Source organism: Archocentrus centrarchus, unplaced genomic scaffold (assembly GCF_007364275.1).
Source record: "Archocentrus centrarchus isolate MPI-CPG fArcCen1 unplaced genomic scaffold, fArcCen1 scaffold_44_ctg1, whole genome shotgun sequence".
Taxonomy (NCBI): Eukaryota; Metazoa; Chordata; class Actinopteri; order Cichliformes; family Cichlidae; genus Archocentrus; species Archocentrus centrarchus.
In genome coordinates, this window is record NW_022060270.1 from 952,270 (window position 1) to 979,379 (window position 27,110).

At 46.1% G+C, this 27,110-nt stretch overlaps 1 protein-coding gene across 1 annotated transcript; it reads right to left on the reverse strand.

Annotated features, from left to right (window-relative positions):
* Positions 1–22,084: 22,084 nt before the first annotated feature.
* LOC115777146 (uncharacterized) lies at positions 22,085–24,673 on the reverse strand. The gene is given in 9 exon segments (XM_030724980.1): positions 22,085–22,141; positions 22,143–23,185; positions 23,188–23,241; positions 23,244–23,285; positions 23,288–23,447; positions 23,450–23,606; positions 23,608–23,773; positions 23,776–24,330; positions 24,601–24,673. Coding segments are annotated over 9 exon segments (2,307 nt in total).
* Positions 24,674–27,110: the final 2,437 nt, after the last annotated feature.

Sequence of the window (27,110 nt, forward strand, 5' to 3'; positions counted from 1 at the left end):
TAATTCACAAACACACAGCTTAAAGCAGATAACCCGAAAGCTGGAGAGGGAATGGCGTCTCACTAAATTAGAAGATGCTCATTTAGCCTGGAAAAAGAGTTTGTTGCTCTATAAAAAAGCCCTCCGTAAAGCTAGGACATCTTACTATTCATCATTAATTGAAGAAAATAAGAACAACCCCAGGTTTGTTTTCAGCACTGTAGCCAGGCTGACAAAGAGTCAGAGCTCTGTAGAGCCGAGTATTCCTTTCACGTTAACTAGTAGTGACTTCATGGATTTCTTTACAAATAAAATTTTAGACATTAGAGAAAAAATTATTCATAACCATCTCAAAGATTATTCTTCATGTTCGGCTGCTTTCAGCACTGCTGGTATTTGTTTAGACTCTTTTGCTCCAGTTGATCTTTCAGAGTTAACTTCAATAGTTACTTCCTCCAAACCAGCAACATGTTTATTAGATCCCATTCCTACTAGACTGTTCAAAGAAGTCTTTCCAATTATTGATGCTTCTATCTTAAAAATGATCAATCAGTCTTTATTAGTTGGCTATGTACCACAGACCTTCAAGGTGGCTGTAATTAAACCTCTACTTAAAAAGCCATCACTGACCCAGCTGTCTTAGCTAATTATAGGCCAATCTCCAACCTTCCTTTTCTCTCAAAGACTCTTGAAAGAGTAGTTGTAAAACAGCTAACTGATCATCTGCAGAGGAACGGTTTATTTGAAGAGTTTCAGTCAGGTTTCAGAATTCATCACAGTACAGAAACAGCATTAGTGAAGGTTACCAATGATCTTCTTACAGCCTCTGACAGTGGACTCATCTCTGTTCTTGTCCTGTTGGACCTCAGTGCAGCTTTGATACTGTTGACCATAACATTTTATTACAGAGATTAGAGCATATTATAGATATTAAAGGTACTGCACTGCAGTGGTTTGAATCATATTTATCTCATAGACTCCAATTTGTTCATGTAAATGGGGAGTCTTCTTCAGACACTAGGGTTAATTATGCAGTTCCACAGGGTTCTGTGCTAGGACCAATTTTATTTACATTATACATGCTTCCCTTAGGCAGTATTATTAGAAAGCACTGCATCAATTTTCATTGTTATGCAGATGATACTCAGCTTTACCTATCAATGAAGCCAGATGACACACATCAATTAGTTAAACTGCAGGAATGTCTTAAAGATATTAAGGTCTGGATGACCTCTAATTTCCTGCTTCTAAATTCAGATAAAACTGAAATTCTTGTACTCGGCCCCACAAATCTTAGAAACATGGTGTCTAACCAGATACTTACTCTGGATGGCATTACTTTGGCCTCCAGTAACACTGTGAGAAATCTTGGAGTCATTTTTGACCAGGATATGTCCTTCAATGCACATATTAAACAAATATGTAGGACCGCTTTTTTGCATTTGCACAATATTTCTAAAATTAGAAACATCCTTTCTCAGAGTGATGCTGAAAAGCTAATTCATGCATTTATTACTTCTAGGGTGGATTATTGTAATTCATTATTATCAGGCTGTCCTAAAAGCTCCCTGAAAAGCCTTCAGCTGATCCAAAATGCTGCAGCTAGAGTACTGACAGGGACTAGAAAGAGAGAGCAGATTTCTCCCATATTGGCTTCTCTTCATTGGCTCCCTGTTAAATCTAGAATAGAATTTAAAATTCTTCTCCTCACATACAAGGTCTTGAATAATCAGGCACCATCTTATCTCAAAGACCTCATAGTACCATATCACCCCAACAGAGCACTTTGCTCACAGACTGCTGGCTTACTTGTGGTTCCTAGGATACTTAAGAGTAGAATGGGAGGCAGAGCCTTCAGCTTTCAGGCGCCTCTTCTGTGGAACCAGCTTCCAGCTTGGATTCAGGAGACAGACACCCTCTCTATTTTTAAGATTAGGCTTAAAACTTTCCTTTATGATCAAACTTATAGTTAGGGCTGGATCAGGTGACCCTGAACCATCCCTTAGTTATGCTGCTATAGGCCTAGTCTGCTGGGGGGTTCACATAATGCACTGTTTCTATTCATTCACCTTATTTACTTTGTTTATACTCCACTCTGCATTTAATCATTAATTATTATTAATCTGTGTCTCTCTCCCCTCACAGCAGATGACCCCCCCTCCCTGAGCCTGGTTCTGCTGGAGGTTTCTTCCTGTTTCTCATTCACCTTATTTACTTTGTTTATACTCCACTCTGCATTTAATCATTAATTGATATTAATCTCTGGCTCTCTTCCACAGCATGTCTTTCTCTCCCCTCAGCCCAACCGGTCGCGGCAGATGACTGCCCCTCCCTGAGCCTGGTTCTGCTGGAGGTTTCTTCCTGTTAAAAGGGAGTTTTTCCTTTCCACTGTCACCAAGTGCTGCTCATAGGGGGTCGTTTTGACTGTTGGGTTTTCTCTGTATTATTGTAGGGTCTTTACTCACAATACAAAGCTCCTTGAGGCGACAGTTTGTTGTGATTTGGCGCTATATAAATAAAATTGAATTAAATTGATGTCATAACCCAGGGAGGGCCGGTGTGTGTTTTTGTGTTTGTGAGTCGTTGGTTGTCCAGCAGAGAATGGAGAGGGGTTTCAGGCGTCTCCACCTCTGGGCGGATACGTGGGTGTGGCTCCACCACACCTGTGATGGATCAAGGCATCAGGTGGAACTACTTAAGCTGCCAGCGGACATTCAATCGTCGCTGGATCATTGACTACTTCCAAGTTAGTGTCGGCTCCTTCTGTGACTTCCTGTCGTGTGTTCCCAGACTTACCTGTTTTTTCTTTCGCTTTTCGTCTTCCCCAGATCTCCGTGTCGGCTCCTGCCTTCACTCCCTGGAAATCCTGCTCTCCGCTCGCCACGCCGTCCCACGCCGTCCCACGCCGTGCCACCGCTGATCCTCGGGACCTTTCCCACTGCCTGCTCACTCACCTGCCTGGCCTCTCCTCCTCCCCTTGGCCTCTCTGCTCGCCGCTCGCCACCCCATTCCACGCCGTGCCACCGCTGGTTCCAGGATTCACTCGTTCGCTCCCTCATCTGACTGGCCTCCCCTCATCCCCTCGGAGTCTCCCCCCCCACCTCATTCCACATCCACCGCTGCCACCAGCTATTTCCCATAAATTCCCCGGACCTGCTTCCCTTCACACATTCTCACTACCACTGTAAATAAACTTGCACTCTGCTCTCATCAGTTACCGCCTGTGTGTCTTCTCCTTCTCAGTCGTGACGGAATGATCCAGCCACAATCGGACACCGCGGAGGCTGATCCCATCAGCAGGACTTTGGCCAACCAGGAAGAGACCCTCCAGCGCCATGACCACATGCTTCGCCTGATCACAAGCCAACTTAGTGCTACCACTCAACACCTGTCCGACTTACGAGGTATGTTGGAACCCACTGTGTTATCTGCCATGCCTCGCCAGCCCGATTCATCTGCCCCGCCGCCGGCACCGTCGGTAGTGTCAGCCTCCGCATCCGAAGCCACCGGAACACCAGAGAAAGCCCTGCCCACTCCTGAGGTATTCCATGGTGAGCTAGGGAAGTGTGGAGGATTTCTAACCCAGTGTTCACTAGTTTTCAGACAGCAAAGACTCGCCTACGCTTCAGACTGTGCAAAAATTGGATTTATGGTCAACCTGTTCCGGGGAAGGGCGTTGGAGTGGGGGCACGCTGTTTTATGAGGTAACCCCGACCTGTCTTTCCCTACTTTCCTGTCTCGCTTTAAAGAAGTTTTTGACAAGGGATCCTGCCCTGAGGCTGCGGCTCAGAGATTGGTCAGTCTGCGGCAGGGCAGACAGCGTATGGCTGATTTTTCCGTGGACTTCCGGATTCTCGCTGAGGAAGCCGGCTGGGAGGAGAGAGCGCTCAGAGGAGTATTTTTGAATAGCATTAGTGACGACCTCAAATATGAACTTGCAACCCGCGATTTACCTCTTTCTCTGGAGGCGGTAATTTCACTGTGTATTCGTCTAGATGATCGCCTGAGAGCACGGCGGACCCCGGGCAACTACGACTCCCAGCATGCCTTTCACCGCGCTGCTTCCGGTGACCGGACAGGATCCCCGGAGGATGACACCAGGCGCACGGCGACTCCTGGTGGCGCGGAGGAGCAACCTATGCAGCTTGGACGAGCCAGATTGTCTGCTTTGGAACGACGACGGAGATGGGAGGCGGGGGAATGCATTTATTGTGGCAAGATGGGTCACTTCATCGCTTCCTGTCCTGTTCGCCCAAAAGGTCGTGTCCGTCAGTAAAGGTGGGGGTACTGGCGGGCCAACTTAACTCTTGTTCCTCCCTGCCGAGATTCACGCTCCAGGCAAAGCTTGAGCTTCCCTCCGGTTCCCACACGGCGTTGGCATTAATAGATTCTGGGGCTGAGCAAAATCTTATGGATTCCGCCCTCTCCCAGCAGTGGGACGTTCCATCCATAGCCTTGCCCACTCCGCTCCGGGTCTCGGCACTTGACGGCGCTGCTCTCTCTGTTATCACTCACAAGACCCGGCCGCTCTCCCTCACCCTGTCGGGTAACCATTCAGAACATTTGTCATTCTTTCTTTTTGATTCACAACAGACTCCCATCGTCCTTGGCTTTCTGTGGTTACAGTTGCATAACCCCCATATCAATTGGACAACTCGAAGCATCGCAGGGTGGAGTGAGCGGTTCCACCAGCGTTGTCTCCGGTCCGCCACGCCCTCTGTTAACCGCTCTTCCACGCCCAGGGGGGAGACGAAATCCGATCTGTCTGGGGTGCCCTCAGCCTATCACGATCTGGCTGAGGTGTTCAGTAAGGACCGGGCCGTCTCTTTGCCTCCTCACAGACCCTACGATTGCGCCATCAATCTCGTGCCTGGCGCTCCCTATCCATCCAGCAGACTCTACAGCCTTTCTCAGCATGAACGGGACGCCATGGAACGGTATATTACCGAAGCCCAGGCAGCTGGCCTCATTCGGCCGTCCACTTCTCCCATGGCCGCTGGATTCTTCTTCGTGTCAAAGAAAGACAAGTCTCTCCGCCCCTGTATTGACTACCGGGGCCTCAATGCTATCACTGTTCGTAATAAGTATCCACTGCCACTCCTCACCTCCGCTTTTGAGCTCCTACAGGGGGCAACCGTCTTCACTAAACTGGACCTCCGGAACGCCTATCATCTCGTTCGCATACGAGAAGGGGATGAATGGAAAACAGCTTTCAACACCCATCTCGGTCACTTCGAGTACCTCGTGATGCCCTTCGGGTTGACCAATGCCCCGGCAGTGTTCCAGGCCCTCGTTAACGACGTCCTTAGGGACTTCATTAACCACTTTGTGTTTGTTTACTTAGATGACATCCTGATTTTCTCTCCCTCGTTGCAGGAGCACAGGAAGCACGTTCGGCTGGTGTTGCAGCGGCTGTTGGAGAACCGGTTGTTTGTGAAAGGAGAGAAGTGCGAATTTCACGTTGAGTCTGTCTCCTTTTTGGGTTACATCATTGAAAAGGGGCAAATGAAAGCTGACCCGGTTAAGGTACAGGCGGTTCTGGATTGGCCCGAGCCATCGGATCGGAAACAGCTACAGCGTTTTCTCGGATTCGCTAATTTCTATCGCCGCTTCATTAAGGACTATAGCACCATCACCCATGCTCTTACTTCTCTCACCTCTCCCAAGTTGCCTTTCAGGTGGACCTCGGCTGCGGCTGGTGCTTTCTCCTTTCTGAAGAATCGGTTCGCCTCCGCTCCGGTTCTCATCCAACCTGACCTGTCCAGGGCCTTCGTGGTGGAGGTGGATGCATCCGATGTGGGAGTGGGGGCAGTCCTTTCTCAACAGGCCACAGGTGGCCTTCGACCCTGTGCTTTTTTTTCCCGTCGCCTCTCGCCAGCTGAGCAGAACTACGACGTCGGGGATCGGGAACTGTTAGCCATCAAGTTGGCTTTGGAGGAATGGCGGCACTGGCTGGAGGGCACGACCCATCCATTTCTGGTGTGGACGGACCACAAGAATCTGGCATATCTCCGGTCCGCTAAGTGTCTTAATGCGCGACAAGCCAGGTGGGCCTTGTTTTTCACTCGGTTCAACTTCACCATCTCCTACAGGCCTGGGTCACGGAATGTGAAGCCCGACGCCTTATCTTGACAATTCTGCTCCTCGGACCACTCTGTCCAGCCGGAGTTTATCGTGCCTCCCTCCTGCGTTGTCGGCACCCTCACCTGGGAGATCGAGTCCGCCGTTCGAGCGGCTCTCCAGGCCGAACCAGACCCTGGCACCGGACCCCCCAATCGCCTCTATGTGCCCTCCCAGGTTCGGGCCCGGGTTCTGCAGTGGGCACATACAGCTAGAATCACCTGTCATCCCGGAGCAAATCGCATGGTCTCCTTTCTCCAGCGCTATTTTTGGTGGCCCACGGTGATCAAGGAGACCCGTGAGTACGTGGCAGCATGCAGTGTCTGTGCACAGAATAAACCATCGTTGTCTTCTCCCTCTGGTCTCCTTAGGCCGCTACCTACTCCCAAGCGACCATGGTCCCACATAGCGCTGGACTTTATCACTGGCCTCCCTCCTTCAGAAGGGAATACCGTTGTCTTGACCATCATAGACCGTTTTTCCAAGGCAGCTCACTTCATCGCCTTGCCCAAGCTTCCTTCCGCCCTGGAAACAGCACAACTCCTGACCAACCATGTCTTCCAACTACATGGAATTCCTAAAGATATAGTGTCCGATCGGGGGCCCCAATTCACATCCCGGGTGTGGAAGGCGTTCTGCGAATCCCTCGGAGCTAAGGTGAGCCTCTCCTCTGGTTACCATCCACAGACCAACGGCCAGACCGAGCGTGCCAACCAGGAGTTAGAGGCGGCTTTGCGGTGCGTGGCATCTTCCAATCAGGCCACCTGGAGCGCTCATCTACCTTGGATTGAGTACGCGCACAACTCTCTCTCTTCCACCGCCACGGGCATGTCCCCGTTCGAAGCTGCTCAGGGTTTTCAACCACCTCTTCTTCCTGCCATCGAAGAGGACCTCACCATTCCCTCGGTCCAACATCACCTTCGTCGCTGTCGTCGGGTATGGAAGGCCACCCATGCTGCTCTTCTCCGGACCAAAGAGCGGAACAAGCGGATTGCTGATCGCCACCGGACCCCTGCACCAGACTACCAGCCGGGTCAGCAGGTATGGCTGTCCATACCTGCTGATTGAGTCTATTCTCAATCCTGTGTCTGTCCGTCTGAAGTTGCCTCGTAACATGCGCATCCACAACGTCTTTCATGTTTCGCAACTCAAACCTGTCTCCTCCAGTCCTTTGTGCCCCCCGTCTGTTTCTCCTCCCCCCGCTCGGATTATTGACGGCCAGCAGGTCTACACTATCCGTCGCCTCATGGACGCACGTCGCCGTAGGCGCGGTTACCAGTTTTTGGTGGACTGGGAGGGCTACGGTCCTGAGGAACGGTCCTGGGTGTCCCAGGCTAACATCTTGGATAAAGGTATGGTGCGGGACTTCCGGAGACGGTATCCAGAGAAGTTTCGGTCGCCTGGAGGCTCCCGTTGAGGGGGGGTACTGTCATAACCCAGGGAGGGCCGGTGTGTGTTTTTGTGTTTGTGAGTCGTTGGTTGTCCAGCAGAGAATGGAGAGGGGTTTCAGGCGTCTCCACCTCTGGGCGGATACGTGGGCATGGCTCCACCACACCTGTGATGGATCAAGGCATCAGGTGGAACTACTTAAGCTGCCAGCGGACATTCAATCGTTGCTGGATCATTGACTACTTCCAAGTTAGTGTCGGCTCCTTCTGTGACTTCCTGTCGTGTGTTCCCAGACTTACCTGTTTTTTCTTTCGCTTTTCGTCTTCCCCAGATCTCCGTGTCGGCTCCTGCCTTCACTCCCTGGAAATCCTGCTCTCCGCTCGCCACGCCGTCCCACGCCGTCCCACGCCGTGCCACCGCTGATCCTCGGGACCTTTCCCACTGCCTGCTCACTCACCTGCCTGGCCTCTCCTCCTCCCCTTGGCCTCTCTGCTCGCCGCTCGCCACCCCATTCCACGCCGTGCCACCGCTGGTTCCAGGATTCACTCGTTCGCTCCCTCATCTGACTGGCCTCCCCTCATCCCCTCGGAGTCTCCCCCCCCACCTCATTCCACATCCACCGCTGCCACCAGGTATTTCCCATAAATTCCCCGGACCTGCTTCCCTTCACACATTCTCACTACCACTGTAAATAAACTTGCACTCTGCTCTCATCAGTTACCGCCTGTGTGTCTTCTCCTTCTCAGTCGTGACAATTGAATTGAAACAGATCTGGATGGAGGACTTCATGGTGCCAGAGCTTCTTGTTAGACATGTGAAACTCTGACATTTCCTAAAACGTGGACTCACAGATGAAGCAGAGATGTATGTCCAGAGATGCAAACAGCAGCTGAGGCAGTTTCTTACTTGGTGAGCCAAACACAGTTCTCAGTGGTTCCCACACATTTACACTCTTTCTGTGGGGTGGGTGGATGTATGAGGATGTTTTTGCAATTCCAAAAGTTTTTGCCACAGTTTATGACCATTTCCTTTTTGAAATCATTGTTCAGTAAACATCGCACTGACGGGCTGCAACCAGCTCACTTTGTATTGTGGATTTCATTATTTTTGGATACAAAATGCTTTACAAGGTTTCCAGAAAAAAACATCAGCTTTGCTTTCATGATTATAAATCATGTTCCAGTGATTTATAATCTGATCTAAGATCAGCCTTCACTGATAGATCATGGCTCTCTGACGGCTACAGCAGAGTTACTATTAATATAAATCCACTTTAACTCTTTAACATTGAACTAAAAACGACCGAGCGGCGAGTTTCTGCAGCTGTCAGTGTGCCGGTGAGAACGTTCCACATGTTGCTCTGGAGGAGGCTGGAAAACTTTGTGAAAGGAGTTCAAATCAAGTGAAGCTCTGCTGAACACTGTCAGTGATCCTGAGGACATCCTGACCTCTTTCTGTCAGAGTCACTTTGCTATCTGGGCACCTTTCTGCTCCATCTCTTTAACATCCTCATACTTATCACTACATGCTGTTTATGTGCTAAAAGAGAAATGATTTCCTTGTTACCAAACCCCACTCTGAAGTATAGTTTCATCAACTCATCTACACGACGTTCTGGAGAGAGTATAGCAGACGGCACGGGCAGTTGTTTGACTCAAAACCACTTTAATCTGAACATTTGGACTTTTTTCTCAAAATTTATTCACAAAATGCACAATTCAAATTTTTTTTCTCAATAGTTTTTCAATCCAAACCATAATAAAATGCTCATATTTATTAGATCTAATGCTTCTCCAAAACTTATTGCTTGTGTAATGATGTAGTCTCTGCCCCATTTTCTGTTTTTCTGCCCAGTACTGCAACAGTGCGATTCCCAAAGTACGATTCATTTATAACACAGGAAAACACAACAGAAACTAGAATTATTTTTTTAAAATTTTTATTTGATGGTATAAATATGATTTAAAAGGCTTCATCTGTTTTTGTATTGATTTGATGCCATATTAAATGATCTTAAGATTGCGTTCAAGATCATTTTTCTAGCATCAAATCCCAACAAAGGTCTCCTCAGGGTGCTTTCTGATGTAATGTAAGGACCCTGGTGTGTTAGCAAGAATTCCCCCAACATTTAGGTGATGCCCTGTGAGCAAGCACTAGGCGACGGTGGAGAGGAAAAACTCCCGTTGAACAGGAAGAAACCTCTGGCAGAAGCAGGCTCACAGGGGTGGCCGACTGCCATGGCTGGTTGGGGGAAAGAACACGGGGAGACGAGATGAAGTCAAGATAATAATTTAGTCATCACTGCTGCCCTTAAAGCAGCACCTGCAGGGCTTTGTCAAAGCTTTTCCCACTGCTGAAAAGAACCTGGAAACTTTGGACTTCCTTCTAGGCTTGAGGAAGACACCAAGATTGATTTCCAGGTGCTTCAGGAGAGCCACTTCAAAAGATGAATCTCCTGAAGTAAGAGCAATTTTCAAGAGGTCGTCTGGAGAGCTGAACTCCTTCATGATGCCTTTCGTCACAGCCTTGCTGAATTGACATATGTTGTTTTTGAGCTCTGTCACAGATTGGGCCTTTGTGATTTCCACCTTCACAACTGGTGTAATCACCTTTGTCAGATGGATGGAGGTCTTACTGACTCTTATAGCAGAAGTTTTTTCCAGAATTCCTACACTTTGAAATGACCTTTGTGAAGAGATAGATCATGAGGTGATTGGTAATGATCCCAGCTAATGAGTCCAAATTTTGTGTGAGTTCCTGCTCTGCTGGACTCACACAAGAGGTGGGTTCATCTGTGGGAGCAGAAGCTGGACCTGCCTCAGGCTCTGCCTCTGTGCACTGCTCCAGGTTTTCATTGATTGCTGTCCCAGCCTCAGCAGCACTCATTTCAGCCAGTGTCCAGGGATGCTGGGGGCTCGAGGTCTCGTCTTCATCTTTTGTGCAATGTGCTGTTTCTGAAGAAGCTTCAGAGCACAAATTATTCCGTTGATCAATTATTGATTCAATATCATTTGTTCCGACTTGTGTAAATCATTTTATGTTAAAGAAAAGGTATATTAAGTTTTACAATTTAGTTTACTTCGTATTTTCATGATGCTATGGTACTGCACGTTATAAGCTTTTTCTGTCTGAGAAGCCTTCAGCCGAGTGTGAAGCGGCTGGCATGAGAATCAGCACCTCTAAGTCTGAGGCCATGGTCCTCAGCCGGAAAAGGGTGGAGTGCCATCTCCGGCTCAGGAACGAGTTCTTGCCTCAAGTGGAGGAGTTTAAGTATCTCGGGGTCTTGTTCACGAGTGATGGGAGAAGGGAACGGGAGATCGACAGGCGGATCGGGGCTGCTTCTGCAGTGATGCGGACGCTGCACCGGTCTGTCGTGGTGAAGAGGGAGCTTAGCGTAAAAGCGAGGCTCTCGATTTACCGGTCGATCTACGTTCCTACCCTCACCTATGGTCACGAGCTTTGGGTAGTGACCGAAAGAATAAGATCGCGAATACAAGCGGCAGAAATGAGTTTCCTTCGAAGGGTTGCTGGCCTCTCCCTTAGAGATAAGGTGAGGAGTGCGGCCATCCGGGAGGGGCTCGGAGTAGAGCCGCTGCTCCTCCACATCGAAAGGAGCCAGTTGAGGTGGCTCGGGCATCTGATTAGGATGCCTCCTGGCCGCCTCCTGGGTGAGGTGTTCCGGGCATGTCCCACCGGGAAGAGGCCCCGTGGTAGACCCAGGACACGCTGGAGAGATTGTGTATCTCGGCTGGCCTGGGAACGCCTTGGGGTCCCTCCGGATGGGCTGGAGGAGGTGGCTGGGGAGAGGGAAGCTTGGGCTTCTCTGCTTAGGCTTCTGCCCCCGCGACCCGGCCCCGGATAAGCGGAAGAAAATGGATGGATGGATGGATGGAAGCCTTCAGTTCACTCAACCGTTAATGGAGTATTGTACAACACGGTGGTTTCTCTCGCTCTGAACCTCGGAATAGATATGTCTGTAAGTGTTGTCAGTTACAGTTTGAATGTCTGGAGGAAGGCTTTCATTGTTTTTCCAGATGGTAATTAATGTTTGGCCCAGATGTGGCCCACATCTGTAATGTTTTTGGCTTTGACTGGCAGCTTAACTCAGAGAGAGTCTGGGTGCCTAGACTCAGCTGCAGGTCCTCCTCATGGCCATGTGTCAGCTGTGTTGTGACATTTGAGCTGCAACACTTGCTGTAAGTCATGTTAGACCCTCCTCCTGACTCGCTGACATCCCAACAGAAAAAAACCCCCAAAAAAACAGAAAAGTAGAAATTTTTGCAAATTTATCAAAAAAGAAAAACTGAAATATCACATGGTCATAAATATTCAGACCCTTTGCTGTGACACTCATATTTAACTCACATGCTGTCCATTTCTTCTGATCCTCCTTGAGATGGTTCGACTCCTTCATTGGAGTCAAACTGTGTTTAATTAAACTGATTGGACTTGATTAGGAAAGGCACACACCTGTCTATATAAGACCTCACAGCTCTCAGTGCATGTCAGAGCAAATGAGAATCATGAGGTTGAAGGAACTGCACAAGGAGCTCAGAGACAGAATTGTGGCACAGATCTGACCAAGGTTACAAAAGGATTTCTGCAGCACTCAAGGTTCCTCAGAGCTCAGTGGCCTCCAAAATCCTTAAATGGAAGAAGTTTGGGACGACCAGAACTCTTCCTAGACCTGGCCGTCCAGCCAAACTGAGCAATGGTGGGAGAAGAGCCTTGGTGAGAGAGGTAAAGAAGAACCCAAAGATCACTGTGGCTGAGCTCCAGAGATGCAGCAGGGAGATGGGAGAAAGTTCCACAAAGTCAGCTATCACTGCAGCCCTCCACCAGTCGGGGCTTTATGGCAGAGCGGCCCGACATATGAAAAAACACACGAAGGACTCCCAGACTATGAGAAATAAGATTCTCTGGTCTGATGAGACAAAGATTGAACTTTTTGGTGTTAATTCTAAGCGGTGTGTGTGGAGAAAACCAGGCACTGCTCATCACCTGCCCAATACAATCCCAACAATGAAACATGGTGGTGGCAGCACCATTTTTCAGCTGCAGGGACAGGACGACTGGTTGCAATTGAAGGAAAGATGAATGCGACTAAGTACAGAGATATCCTGGAAGAAAAACTCTTCCAGAGTGCTCAGGACCTCAGACTGGGCTGAAGGTTCACCTTCCAACAAGACAATGACCCTAAGCACACAGCTAAAATAACAAAGGAGAGGCTTCACAACAAATCTGTGACCATTCCTGACTGGCCCAGCAGGAGCCCTGACCTAAACCCAACTGAGCATCTCTGGAGAGACCTGAAAATGGCTGTCCACCAACATTCACCATCCAACCTGACGAACTGGAGAGGATCTGCAAGGAAGGATGGCAGAGGATCCCCAAATCCAGGTGTGGAAAACTTGTTGCATCATTCAGAAGAAGACTCATGGCTGTACCAGCTCAAAAGGTGCTTCTACTTGATACTGAGCAAAGGGTGTGAATACTTATGACCATGTGATATTTCAGTTTTTATTTTTTAACAAATATGCAAAAATTTCTACATTTCTGTTTTTTTCTGTCAAGATGGGGTGCTGAGTGAACATTAATGAGAAATAAAATGAACTTTTTGATTTTAGCAAATGGCTGCAATGAAACAAAGAGTGAAAAATTTAAAGAGGTCTGAATACTTTCTGTACCCACTGTACATGTGAATATGTTTATGTGTGTGAATCTAGTTCTGTCCCCTTATTTCTTCTGTTTTCTCCCCTCTCTCTTCTTCTCTCACTCTTTCCTTCATGCCTGTCAGACCTGGCTGTAATATTCAGTGAACAATAATCAAAATGAATTAAAGAAAAAGACAAACATTAACAAGAGAAGCCTATAGAGAGCTTATAGAGCTCTTCTTGTAAAAGCAAATATGTTTAGTACAGCAATGCGTTCAGATCACGATTCTGACTGTGGAACCTGCCACACATGACAGGCTAGAAAAAGGAAAAATAAAGAAAGGTTCCACCAAATGTTGAACAACATGCTTTGTAAGTTCTGCGGCGAGTCAGACTGAGTGGATGACAGGCTGCCGCTACTGCTGATCGCTATCAGAGAGGCAAGTCAAGAACCTTTGGGGTTCAGTCCAGTTGATGTAGTTTTTGGCCACACTGTGCGTGGTCCATTACATCTGCTGAAAGAGAAATTCCTTTCAGTCCAACCTGAAATAAAATGTTCTGGACTACTTTAATTCATTTAAAGAGAGGATGCACAATGCCTATAAACTGGATCATGATGCACTTGCAAATGCTCCATCCAAGTGGATAGGGGTGCGGTGGGGGCGTATTCAGGTTTTTAAGGGGCCGCAGCACAGTCTTGACTTTGGGAACCATTGTTGTAGAGCATAAACTCAGTGAAACTGATCATGTTGTACAAACCCCTGACCGGAGGAAGAAAAGTGGTGTCTGTCACATCAACATGAAAGCTTACACACTGACCATGTAAACTCTGATAATCTGTCTCCTGTTGCCTCTGTTGCATCTGTGTCCGTCGCCCATCCCCGATAAAACCCATGATGACAGGCTGAATGACAAACACAGTTCTGCTTCCTCCAACTCTGAAATCTTGGCTGATTTGGATTTCTACTTAGCACATCTGTCTGCCTCTGCTCAGACAGAGCAGTAGTCATTACAGAGCTGTAATGATAGGGTAATGCCATTACAAAACCCAGACCCATTCCCACTTCCACGCTTGGATGATTGCGTTGATCGTGTCAGCTCCAGTATACTGTGATGCATTCAGGTTGAGAAATGCACCCGTCATATTCCAGTGGCTTATGAGCACTATTCTGTGCAGAGACGCTAATTGTGAGGTTTACTTGGACAATGTAGCGGCCTACTCATCCACCTGGACTGAGCACATCACAACCCTCAGTGAAATATTAGATCGATAAGGTATGGCCTCTCTGACACTGAACTGTCCAAATGTGAGTTTGGGAAAGCTGTGGTTACCTATCTGGGCAAACAAATGGGACAGGGTCAGGTCCTTCCAGTTGCTGAAAAAATGCAGGCAATATTAGATTTCCCAGCTCCTCAAATACGTTGTGAGCTGCACCGTTTTTTTTAAATGGGGCCGTTATTACCAGGCCTTCTGCAAAAACTTCTCTGATGTGGTAGCCCCATTGACAAGCCTTTCCAGCACCAAGTCAGCCTTCGTGTGGTCAAAGGACTGTCAGTTTGTCTTTGAGGCGGCCAAAGCTCTCCTCTGTAGTGCTCCTGTACTGGCTGCTCCAGATTTCCTGCACCCATTCAAGCTTGAGATGGATGCCAGTGCTCTGGGGGTTGGTGTAGTGCTTCTGCAGGAGGATGAGCATCCCATTTGTTACTTTTCAAGAAAGTTCAAAAAACACCAATGGCATTACAGCACAACTGAAAAAGAGGCCTTAGCATTATTATTGGCATCATAACACTCTGAAGTGTACCTTAGCTCCAGCTCTGTTTCACCCACTGTGTTCTCTGACCGCAGCCCTCTAGGATTCTTGACTTGGATGCAGAACAGCAAGCAACGCCTCATGTACTGGTCTTTGTTTACTCCTTATATGTGTTTGTGAGAGAATCATCAGATTTTTACATTTTCTTTAACATCAAGTAAACTAGTAGCATCTGCCTGTAAATGAATGGTTGTGTGTCAAAATAAACTTGGGATAATTCTATGGCCAATTTCCCAAAATATAATCAACTTTCTGCCAAAACAGGGGCTCAGAACTCTATCAATTGGGCTAAATCAACAGTTTTGCCTTTGAATTGTAACTTTCAGAATACCTCCCAGATTCCACTAAAATCAGGAAATATTAGATATTTAGGCATCAATTTTTCCGCCAGGCTCTCAGACTTGGTACGATTAAATCATATCCCCCTGTTAAAAACAATAGAGGATGACTTATCACGTTGGAATAGTTTACCTATATCACTGATGGGGAGAGTTGCCGCCATTAAAATGATGGTTTTACCAAAAATTAATTATCTATTCTCACTGATCCCTAATAAACCTTCTGTTGCTTGGTTTAAGTCACTAGACTCAAACATCTCAAAATTCCTATGGAAAAACAAACCATCGCGAATTAGTTTGAAAACTTTACAAAAGCCAAAACACTATGGCGGTCTAGAGCTACCAAAGTTTTATTTCTATTTCTTAGGCAGTAGATTGCAGTACATTTCAAAGTGGATCAAATCAAATTCATTAGACAACCCATGGTTGGATTTAGAGCAGGCACTCTGCGGAAAAGTAAAAATCTCAGATCTACCTTTTATTAGTCTCAGTATTAAGCATCATAACTGCTTTAAAAGTCTTAGTATTAACACCTCTCTGTCAGCCTGATATTTGTCAGAAAAAGAAAATGCTGAATTTTCCATTATGGCGTGATAAGGGGATAAATAAGTTAGAACATATAATCCAAGATGGAAACCTTATGACATTCCATGAACGTATATTAAAATATGGAATGGGCAACAGTAGATTTCTCGAATATCAACAACTAAAATTTGTCCTGCAGGAAAGATTTAATCTCAATCAACTGAATTTAGAAATACCTACATGGGTATCTGAACTTCTAAACCTCTGTACCCCCAAATTGTTATCAAAATTATATAAATTATTATTAAAAACTGATGATTCAGTTTCCCTCCCAATTACAAAATGGGAAGGTGATCTTTCTATCAGCCCGGACCAAAACTTCTGGACAGAAATATGCTCAAATATCTTCAAAATGACTAAAAATCCCCAATTACAACTTATACAATATAAAATTCTCCATAGAACGCACTATACTGGACAAAGGATGTTCCAAATGGGCCTTACACACATCACATGCACCCACTGCACAAGCAATTCAGAAGAGAACTATATACATACTCTGTGGTCTTGTATTCCTGTTCAGAAGTTCTGGCAGAGGATATGCGAAGATCTATCTACATGGTTTAGCTGTCGTGTTTTAGGTGACGTTAATGAATTATCGATGGAGTCATATATATCACACATAGTTCTTACCGCCTTGTGCATTGCTAAGAAAACTATCCTCATGAATTGGAAATCAAAAAATAAACTGTGTATTACTCAATCCAGAAATCTACTATTAGATCATGTTAGCTTAGAGAGAATGTCTGCTTCTGCTAAAAACCAATTGGATGAATTTGACTCTCTCTGGTTCCCACTGATCAGCTCCATTACTTAGCGGGGGTGGTTGGCTGAGGGCTCTGCTCCTGGTGTGCTTTGTGGGCGGTCTGGGGCGGACTCCCGGGGCCCGTGTGTGTCCGATAGCCCCTGGGACTGGAATCCTGCATCTGCCTTCTTGTGGCGTCCGTGTGCTTGTCCTGGTTGATGGTGGTGGGGGGCTTGGGTGGGTGCTGCCTTACGGTCTTGGGGTGTGGCCGGGGTGCTTGGGGTGATGGTTGCTGGCCTTGGCCTGATTGGCCGGTCTTCTCTGTGGGGCTCGGGGTGTGGGGTCTGGGGCCCTCGGATCGCGCTGGCTGCCGGTGGGTCCCCCCTGGCGCTGGGGGGGGCTCTGCTGTCCCGGTGCGCCACCGGGTGGGGTGGGTTCGTCCGGCCTGCGTCGGGATGTTCGGTCCGCGCTTCTGGGGCTCTGAGGTGCCTGCATCGTGGGGTGGTGGGGGTGGTGGGGGTGGCCATCGTGGAGTGGCTGGGGTGTACGGGGCACCGTTTTCCCAATTCAGGCCAGTTTGTCTTGTCTCTTGTTTGTGTCCCTCGTTGAGTGAATGAGTATCTGGAGTGGAGCATGCTGCCCTCTGTGGCGGGGGCTGTGGTGCCGATCTTGGGCGCTGCGGTGCTCCATGGTGCTGTCACCGGGGCCCCGGGTCCACCTGCGCCTGCCCTGTGCTGGGGTGTGGGGAATCGGGGTGCCTACTGAGCCAGCGGACAGCTGGCTCTCTTACTCCAGTTTTCCTGGTCATAAGCCCCCCCCCCCCCCCCCCACACACACACACACACACACACACACATATACAAACTTCATGTCGTGTGGAGAGGCCACGTGCGGAACCGCACTTTCCTCTCCATTTTAATTGCATTACAGACATTACAAGTGAAAATATACTCTGATACACATAGGACCTTGGGGGGCAGGCATGGGGATGATGAGAGGGGGCCACTGAGATGGCCCCACTCTGGTCCAGTCTACCGTCAGCCCCCCAATTTTAATGGCACTTTAGACATTAAGGGCTTGGTGGTGGTGTGGTCGAGCACCGATGGATGCTTGAGGCACAGCTGTCCCCTCAATTTTAACTGCATCTTAGACACTTCATGCATTCACAAACATGAAGTCATACACTTCAACATTCATAATTTGGATGGTGGGTGGGGTGGGCCATCCCACACCCGGATTTCCTGCACCTCGCCCGGGGTGGGAGTCGGGTGGTGCTTCGGGTGCCGGGCTGGCAGCATTGTGGGGTCGCTGTTGGCCCGGGTGGGGTGTCTACTTGCCCTGGCCTCAGAGGGGTGATAGATGTGGATGAATGTGCATTTGTCACAGTCCTCGTGGGTGTATTTGGGTGGGTAAATGCGTGTGGGTAGGGTTTTGTGTGTGTGTGTGTGTGTGCATGTGTGTGTGTGTGTGTGTGTGCGCATGAGCATATGTGGGTGAGTGTGTGTGCATACGTGTGTGCATGGCTGGACCTGAATCTGGGCCTTCTTGTGCCTTGCCTCCCGGCTGCTTCTCGGTGGTCGCTCCTGCGTCCCCTGCTTCCCCAGGGTGTGGGTGCCTTGGGGTTCCTGGGCCGGGCTGGATGTTCTGGCGTGGGTGTCGACCTGCTCTCCTGGGGGCTGTGGTCCGGGGTGGCTTGGGCTTCTCCGGCGTGGGGGGGGGGCTCTGCGGTTTGTCGGGCGGTTCTTGGGCACCTGGGCCCTGGGGCCCTGCCGCCGGCCTGCACGGGGGGGCTGGCCTCTGGGGGGGGCCGGTTTCCTGATACCTCGAATTCCCTGGGGCCCTTGCCCCTCGACTGGGGGGGCTCCATCTGGGACCTCCCTCTCCCCTCTGCTGGGGTGGGTATGCGGTTGTCCCTGGAATGTGTGGCCGCGGGTTTTCGTGGCTCTTGATGGGCTGCGGATGGCTCGGATTTCCTGGGTCCTTCTCTGCCTGCCTCTGGCTCCTTGTGGGCGGAGCGGCGGCTTTCTGCCCTCGTTGGTAAGTGCATTCCATGACACAGACACTAACGCAATCACAGCATAACAAAATTGTTGTTCTTATACAACCATGCTTCATTTTGTTGTGCCTTTTCCACATAGTTATTTTTCCAGGTATTGCTTGTTCTGTTTTGGTATGTTGTCTTTTTCCTGTTTTTTTTTGCAGTTGCAGCATTTGAATTGTTTTGGTTAGTGTAGTGGTGCTCTGTCCTCTTTTTCTGTTTTCTCCCCTTTCTCTCTCTCTCTCTTTTTTTTTTTTTTTCTTCTCCCCCAGCCTGTCAACTGGAATTAAATGTATATGTACACAAATAAATAAATAAATGAAATAAAACAAACAAACAAACAAACAAACAAACAAACAAACAAACAAACAAACAAACAACAAAAACACAAAACATTAACAAGAAAAGCTTATAGAGACTCTATAGAGCTTATCTTGGAAGAATAAATATGTTTGGCACAACAATGCATTCAGATCACAATTCTGCTTGCAAACAGTGCCAGACATGACAGGCTTAAAAAAAAAAAAAAAAAAACAGGGGCTCAGACTCTGAGATAATAACAACTCAACTAATAAGACTCACTCTAATCCAATGGCTGTGAGCTAAGAGTTTAATTTGTAGAACCCAAACTCATTGTGTTACCTTAACATGATGTGCAGTTAGTACTGGAGAGGGTTAATAAAATCCTCCGTGTGCTCATGTAGCAGTTCTGAATTGGTCCCCAATGAGACTTGGACACTAGCTTTGGTCACCTGAAGGAAATGAGTTTTTATGAGGCTTTAAATATACTGATGGTATATGTTTGCACTTACCATCACACATTTATTTCCCTGAGAAACTTTGTCTTAGACTGGAAAATAAACATAAATGATTAACATACACAAGCACATAACAGGGTTATTATAGTTAACGAAAACAAACGAAATAACGAAAACTGAAATTGAAAAAACACTGTCCTTAACTGAAATAAATAAAAAATAAATTAAAAGGAAAAAACGATAACTAACTAAAACTGTATTGTGAGCTTAAAAAACTAAAACTAACTAAAATTGTAGATAATATGACCTTCCTTTTCTTGTTTGTCATTTGATATCAAAGCCTTGTGGACTGATCATTTTCCACTCTCCGAGTTGAAGCTGGGAGCACCATCGGGCAGCTGTGTGCCTGCCTGCTGCGCTCACCGCGCTGGTCCGAAAAGTAATGGCAGCGGTCTGCCGAGAAAGCGGCAGAGTCCCGTATGGAGTCTGATAATACAGATAGAAGCGTGTCTTGTTGTGAATGATGAAAAATGTATGGAACACGTCTGAGTGAGGAAAAAACACCGTCAAAGTCCACCTGAGAAGCTCACACAAGGAAACCGCTCTGAACCGACGTGATCTGGGGTTCACCGCCGAAGAAATGTGACTGCTCGTCGCTGCCACACAGCCACAACATTGTGATGGACCTGTTCAGTCCTTGTGCGTTTCCGGCCACTTTATCAGTGAGAGAATAACAATCAGGAAAAATCAATACAACGATTCACAAATGTCAGCAAATTCCTGGAGGGAGCTGCTAAAACTGTCGGAATGGATGCGAGGAAATGAAGAAAGTGGAAAAACAGGAACAAATATGTTTGCAGCCAAAAAACTGAGCACAAAGAGCGAGGACCAAAAGTCCCAGCCGGCACCGCATATAAAACACCAGCACACGACCCTAAGGTAATGAACACACAATCCAGCTACACAAGCAGAAGTGCGACATGAGGTCGGCCACATATCGAGCATCTAACCAAGCTAGCTCCAAAACAGAAGCTGTTGTTAATCTGCTGCACTGACGCGGAACTTTATTGGGAGTTTATTGTAGAAGTTATTGAGTTTGGGAGTTTGTCGGGTCGTGGTGCGGCTCTCTCCTGCTGCCCCTCTTACCAGGCGGAAGTGAGACCAATGAAAACAAATGCACCTTGATACAAAAACTTTACAAAAACTCACTGGAGATGAGCAGTTTTAGTTTCCATGATTTATTGAAGCACAAAGTTAAACAAAGCACAAGAAAGCAGGAAGCCCTCCTGAGAGTGAGTGCCTTGGTGCCGTTGCAAGGGTGGTAGAGGAAGAGCAAAAAAGTAGAAGTTCAGAGTTTAACAGAGTATAGGAAAGCAAAAAAACCCTCCCGAGAGTAAGTGCCTTTGCAAAAGGGGAGAGAGGAAGAGCAAAAAGTGCGCTAAAAAAGAGCTCTCTCCCAACTTTACCACTGCCTCACTCACACCTCCCCTGCGGTTATCAGGACCAGTGGGCATAGAAGGATGCTCCCAAACCACTATGAGTTTGATCCTCATGCAATGGCTCTAAGACTGTTCTCCGGGCTGTCATAACAACAACAACTTTTCCCACGTGAAAATACCTCCCACCGGAGCACTACCCCGCCCTTCTATCCACATTTTCACTAACTTGAAACACTTTTAGGGCGGTCTTATCTCAATACACAAATTTACTCCCTAACATTATTACAGCAGCTCAGGTGGGACTTCAACTCCCCTTTTGGGACACACACTCCCCGCTGCTTGACCTTCACTCTGGCAATACTGTGTCAAAAAGGCACTGTGTACAAAGGAGAGCCTCTAAATATGAATGAGTGCAGTTCTACTAGTGGAAAGAAAAAAACAAGGCCCTGGGCTGAGCAGGCCTCAGTCCTTTCCACTCACCTAAAGCATGCAGTGTTCCAGTGTGAGTGAGGGACAATATAGGTGACAAATAATATAATGTGACCATTAATCCAGTGTGTGTGATTAATATATTTAACAATACATGATATAAAAATATTGATAGTAAATACTGATGTCAAAATGATAAAAATACATCACAAGTTCATGTTTTTCTTTGTTTCTCCCTGTTGATGTTCATGTGTGTCCTTAATATCACACACATTAAGCACGCAGTGCTGCTGTCTGTGAACAGTTGGTTGTTGAATATATTTCTTTAAACGGTATCTTTTGTTGAGTTTTTATTACACAATAGTCACTCTTGTGCCTTGAATCTTGCACCTGACAAATTATGAAAAACTAATTCAATTCAATTTTATTTATATAGCGCCAAATCACAACAAACAGTCGCCTCAAGGCGCTTTGTATTCTGGGTAAAGACCCTACAATAATACAGAGAAAACTCAACAGTCAAAACGACCCCCTATGAGCAGCACTTGGTGACAGTGGGAAGGAGAAACTCCCTTTAACAGGAAGAAACCTCCAGCAGAACCGGGCTCAGGGAGGGGGGGTCATCTGCTGTGAGGGGAGAGAGACACAGATTAATAATAATTAATGATTAAATGCAGAGTGGAGTATAAACAAAGTAAATAAGGTGAATGAATAGAAACAGTGCATTATGGGAACCCCCCAGCAGACTAGGCCTATAGCAGCATAACTAAGGGATGGTTCAGGGTCACCTGATCCAGCCCTAACTATAAGCTTTATCATAAAGGAAAGTTTTAAGCCTAATCTTAAAAATAGAGATGGGTGTCTGTCTCCCGAATCCAAGCTGGAAGCTGGTTCCACAGAAGAGGGGCCTGAAAGCTGAAGGCTCTGCCTCCCATTCTACTCTTAAGTATCCTAGGAACCACAAGTAAGCCAGCAGTCTGAGAACGAAGTGCTCTGTTGGGGTGATATGGTACTATGAGGTCTTTGAGATAAGATGGGGCCTGATTATTCAAGACCTTGTAGGTGAGGAGAAGGATTTTAAATTCTATTCTAGATTTAACAGGGAGCCAATGAAGAGAAGTCAATATGGGAGAAATCTGCTCTCTCATTCTAGTCCCTGTCAGTACTCTAGCTGCAGCATTTTGGATCAGCTGAAGGCTTTTCAGGGAGCTTTTAGGACAGCCTGATAATAATGAATTACAATAGTCCAGCCTAGAAGTAATAAATGCATGAATTAGCTTTACAGCATCACTCTGAGAAAGGATGTTTCTAATTTTAGAGATATTGCACAAATGCAAAAAAGCGGTCCTGCATATTTGTTTAATATGTGCATTGAAGGACATATCCTGGTCAAAAATGACTCCAAGATTTCTCACAGTGTTACTGGAGGCCAAAGTAATGCCATCCAGAGTAAGTATCTGGTTAGACACCATGTTTCTAAGATTTGTGGGGCCGAGAACAAGAACTTCAGTTTGATCTGAATTTAGAAGCAGGAAATTAGAGGTCATCCAGGCCTTAATGTCTTTAAGACATTCCTGCAGTTTAACTAATTGATGTGTGTCATCTGGCTTCATTGATAGGTAAAGCTGAGTATCATCTGCATAACAATGAAAATTGATGCAATGCTTTCTAATAATACTGCCTAAGGGAAGCATGTATAATGTAAATAGAATTGGTCCTAGCACAGAACCCTGTGGAACTCCATAATTAACCTTAATGTGTGACGAAGACTCCCCATTTACATGAACAAATTGGAGTCTATTAGATAAATATGATTCAAACCACTGCAGTGCAGTACCTTTAATACCTATAGTATGCTCTAATCTCTGTAATAAAATGTTATGGTCAACAGTATCAAAGCTGCACTGAGGTCCAACAGGACAAGAACAGAGATGAGTCCACTGTCAGAGGCTGAGTAAGGTTGGAGATTGGCCTATAATTAGCTAAGACAGCTGGGTCACTGATGGCTTTTTAAGTAGAGGTTTAATTACAGCCACCTTGAAGGTCTGTGGTACATAGCCAACTAATAAAGACAGATTGATCATTTTTAAGATTGAAGCATCAATAATTGGAAAGACTTCTTTGAACAGTCTAGTAGGAATGGGATCTAACAAACATGTTGCTGGTTCTTATCTTCTTCAATTAATGATGAATAGTAAGATGTCCTAGCTTTACGGAGGGCTTTTTTATAGAGCAACAAACTCTTTTTCCAGGCTAAATGAGCATCTTCTAATTTAGTGAGACGCCATTCCCTCTCCAGCTTACAGGTTATCTGCTTTAAGCTGTTGTGAATTATACCACGGAGTCAGGCACTTCTGATTTGAAGCTTTCCTTTTCAGAGGAGCCACAGTATCCAAAGTTATACGCAGTGAGGATGTAAAACTATTGATGAGATAATCGACCTCACTGGGAGCAGAGTTTAGGTAGCTGCTCTGCACTGTGTTGGCACTGAAGAGCATAACAATGAAGGAATTAGATCCTTAAACTTAGTTACAGCACTTTCAGAAAGACTTCTACTGTAATTAAACTTATTCCCCACTGCTGTGTAATCCATTAAAGTAAATGTAAATGTTACTAAGAAATGATCAGAGAGGAGGGGGCTTTCAGGGAATACTGTTAAGTCTTCAGTTTCTATGCCATATGTTAGGACAAGATCCAGAGTATGATTAAAGTGGTGGGTGGGCTCCTCTACATTTTGAGAGAAGCCAATTGAATCTAACAATAGATTAAATGCAGTGTTGAGGCTGTCATTCTCAGCATCTACATGGATGTTAAAATCACCCACTATAATTATTTTATCTGAACTGAGCACTAAATCAGATAAAAAGTCTGAGAAATCAGACAGAAACTCTGAGTAAGGACCAGGTGGATGATAGATAATAACAAATAAAACAGGTTTTTGATTTTCCCAATTAGGATGGACAAGACTAAGAGTCAGGCTTTCAAAAGAATGAAAACTTTGTCTGGGTCTTTGATTAATTAATAAGCTGGAGTTGAAGATTGCAGCTACACCTCCTCATACTAATACTAATACTGAAACTAATGAAACTAAACTAAAACTAAGCAATAAACCAAAAATAAAAACTAATAAAAATGAGCAAAACCACTCTGAAAACTAATTAAAACTAACTGAATTAAAGGAAAAAAAGTAAAAACTAACTATAATTAAACGATAATGTAAAATCCAAAACTATTATAACCCTGCTACATAATGTTTGGTTTCAGGCAAGAACAGTTCGTTCTGGGTATGTCTCTAACTGATTATCCATAACAGACACAAATGCTCTGTCTCGGCCACGGTCAGCCACTGATGGAGACTACACAAGTGATAGGAAGACTCCGAGGTCATCTTAGGAAGCAGCTGCTGAAGTTCTCTGTTTTCCACATTTTGTTTTGTGTAATGATGTAACCAAGATAGATAAGCTGTGACTATATGAAACTGTGAGCTGGAGAAGAGTGTGTCATGTCATGTTCAGTAGCATATTGGGCATGGCGTGCAGTTCTGACCCAGATTAATCTGTAAACTGTATGACAAATAGCTAATTAAAATTAAGAATTGGACTCCTTATCCTTTATTTGATAAACACGTAGAAATCTCAAAGGCTTAAGCAGCAGCTCATATTTTTTTAAATTTCTTCACACCACTGCTTTAATTTTGACCCTTTAAAATGGGAAACAAGAGGCATTGGCACAGTGGACGCAGCACTCTCTGTAACATGTGGATGAAAGAAACACCATTAATACTGATATATAAGCTCATCTTTCGTGGCGCTGTCACTTGGTGTTGGCTCTCACTGCGGTATTGTATCACTTCCTGTTCCGGAGCACAGTGTTTTGCTGTCTGTTAGCTGTTATATCTGTATAACTAGATTTATCTGGATAATAACATATTTTAGTGTAATCTTCACCTACTTTAAATAGCATACTCTTTGCTGAATCACCTGTATTCACATTACTCACTTTATTTGTTTTTAGAAATTCGCTAGCTTAGCTCAGCTAGTAGCTTAGCCCTTAGCCGACTCACTACCAGCATGGCTTCTTCTCCTGTCTCTCCTGCACTTTCCTGCTCTGGGTGTCACATGTTTAGTTACTCCTCGGCCTCCTTTAGCAGTAACGGTACTTGTAATAAATGTAGTCTGTTTGTAGCTCTGGAGGCCAGGCTTTCTGAACTGGAGACTCGGCTCCGCACCCTGGAAAATCCTACATCTAGCCAGGCCCCTGTAGCGGGTGCGGACCATGGTAGCTTAGCCGCCGTTAGCTCCCCCCCAGCAGATCCCGAGCAGCAGGGAAAACAGGCCAGCTGGGTGACGGTGAGGAGGAAGCGTAGTCCTAAGCAGAAGCCCCGGGTACACCACCAACCTGTTCACGTCTCTAACCGTTTTTCTCCACTCGGCGACACACCCGCCGAGGAACAAACTCTGGTTATTGGTGACTCTGTTTTGAGAAACGTGAAGCTAGAGACACCGGCGACCATAGTCAAATGTCTTCCAGGGGACAGAGCAGGCGACATTCATGGAAATTTGAAACTGCTGGCTAAGGCTAATCGTAGATTTGGTAAGATCATTATTCACGTCGGCAGTAATGACACCCGGTTACGCCAGTCGGAGGTCACTAAAATTAATATTGACTCGGTGTGTAACTTTGCAAAAACGATGTCGGACTCTGTAGTTTTCTCTGGGCCCCTCCCCAATCAGACCAGGAGCCACATGTTTAGCCGCATGTTCTCCTTGAATCGCTGGCTGTCTGAGTGGTGTCCAAAAAATGACGTGGGCTTCATAGATAATTGGCAAAGTTTCTGGGGAAAACCTGGTCTTGTTAGGAGAGACGGCATCCATCCCACTTTGGATGGAGCAGCTCTCATTTCTAGAAATCTGGCCAAATTTATTAACCCTCCTAAAAACTGACTACCCAGGGTTGAGACCAGGAAGCAGAGCTGCAGTCTTACACACCTCTCTGCAGCTTCTCTCCTCCTGCCATCCCCCCAAAACCCCATCCCCATAGAGTCGGTGCTGCTCCCAGACCACCAAAAACAAAGCTAAAATCAGCAAAAAGCCATTTAAGCATAAAAATTCAAAAACAATAAATAATACAGCTTCATCAACTGCACCAAAGAATAAAACAATTAAATGTGGATTGTTAAACATTAGGTCTCTCTCTTCCAAGTCCCTATTAGTAAATGATTTAATAATTGATCAACGTATTGATTTATTGTGCCTTACAGAAACCTGGTTACAGCAGGATGAATATGTTAGTTTAAATGAATCAACACCCCCGAGTCACAGTAACTGTCAGAATGCTCGAAGCACAGGTTGAGGAGGAGGATTAGCTGCAATCTTCAATTCCAGCTTATTAATTAATCAGAGACCCAGACAAAGTTTTCATTCTTTTGAAAGCCTGACTCTTAGTCTTGTCCATCCTAATTGGGAAAATCAAAAACCTGTTTTATTTGTTATTATCTATCGTCCACCTGGTCCCTACTCAGAGTTTCTGTCTGATTTCTCAGACTTTTTATCTGATTTAGTGCTCAGTTCAGATAAAATAATTATAGTGGGTGATTTTAACATCCATGTAGATGCTGAGAATGACAGCCTCAACACTGCATTTAATCTATTGTTAGATTCAATTGGCTTCTCTCAAAATGTAAAGGAGCCCACCCACCACTTTAATCATACTCTGGATCTTGTCCTAACATATGACATAGAAACTGAAGACTTAACAGTACTCCCTGAAAGCCCCCTCCTGTCTGATCATTTCTTAGTAACATTTACATTTACTTTAATGGATTA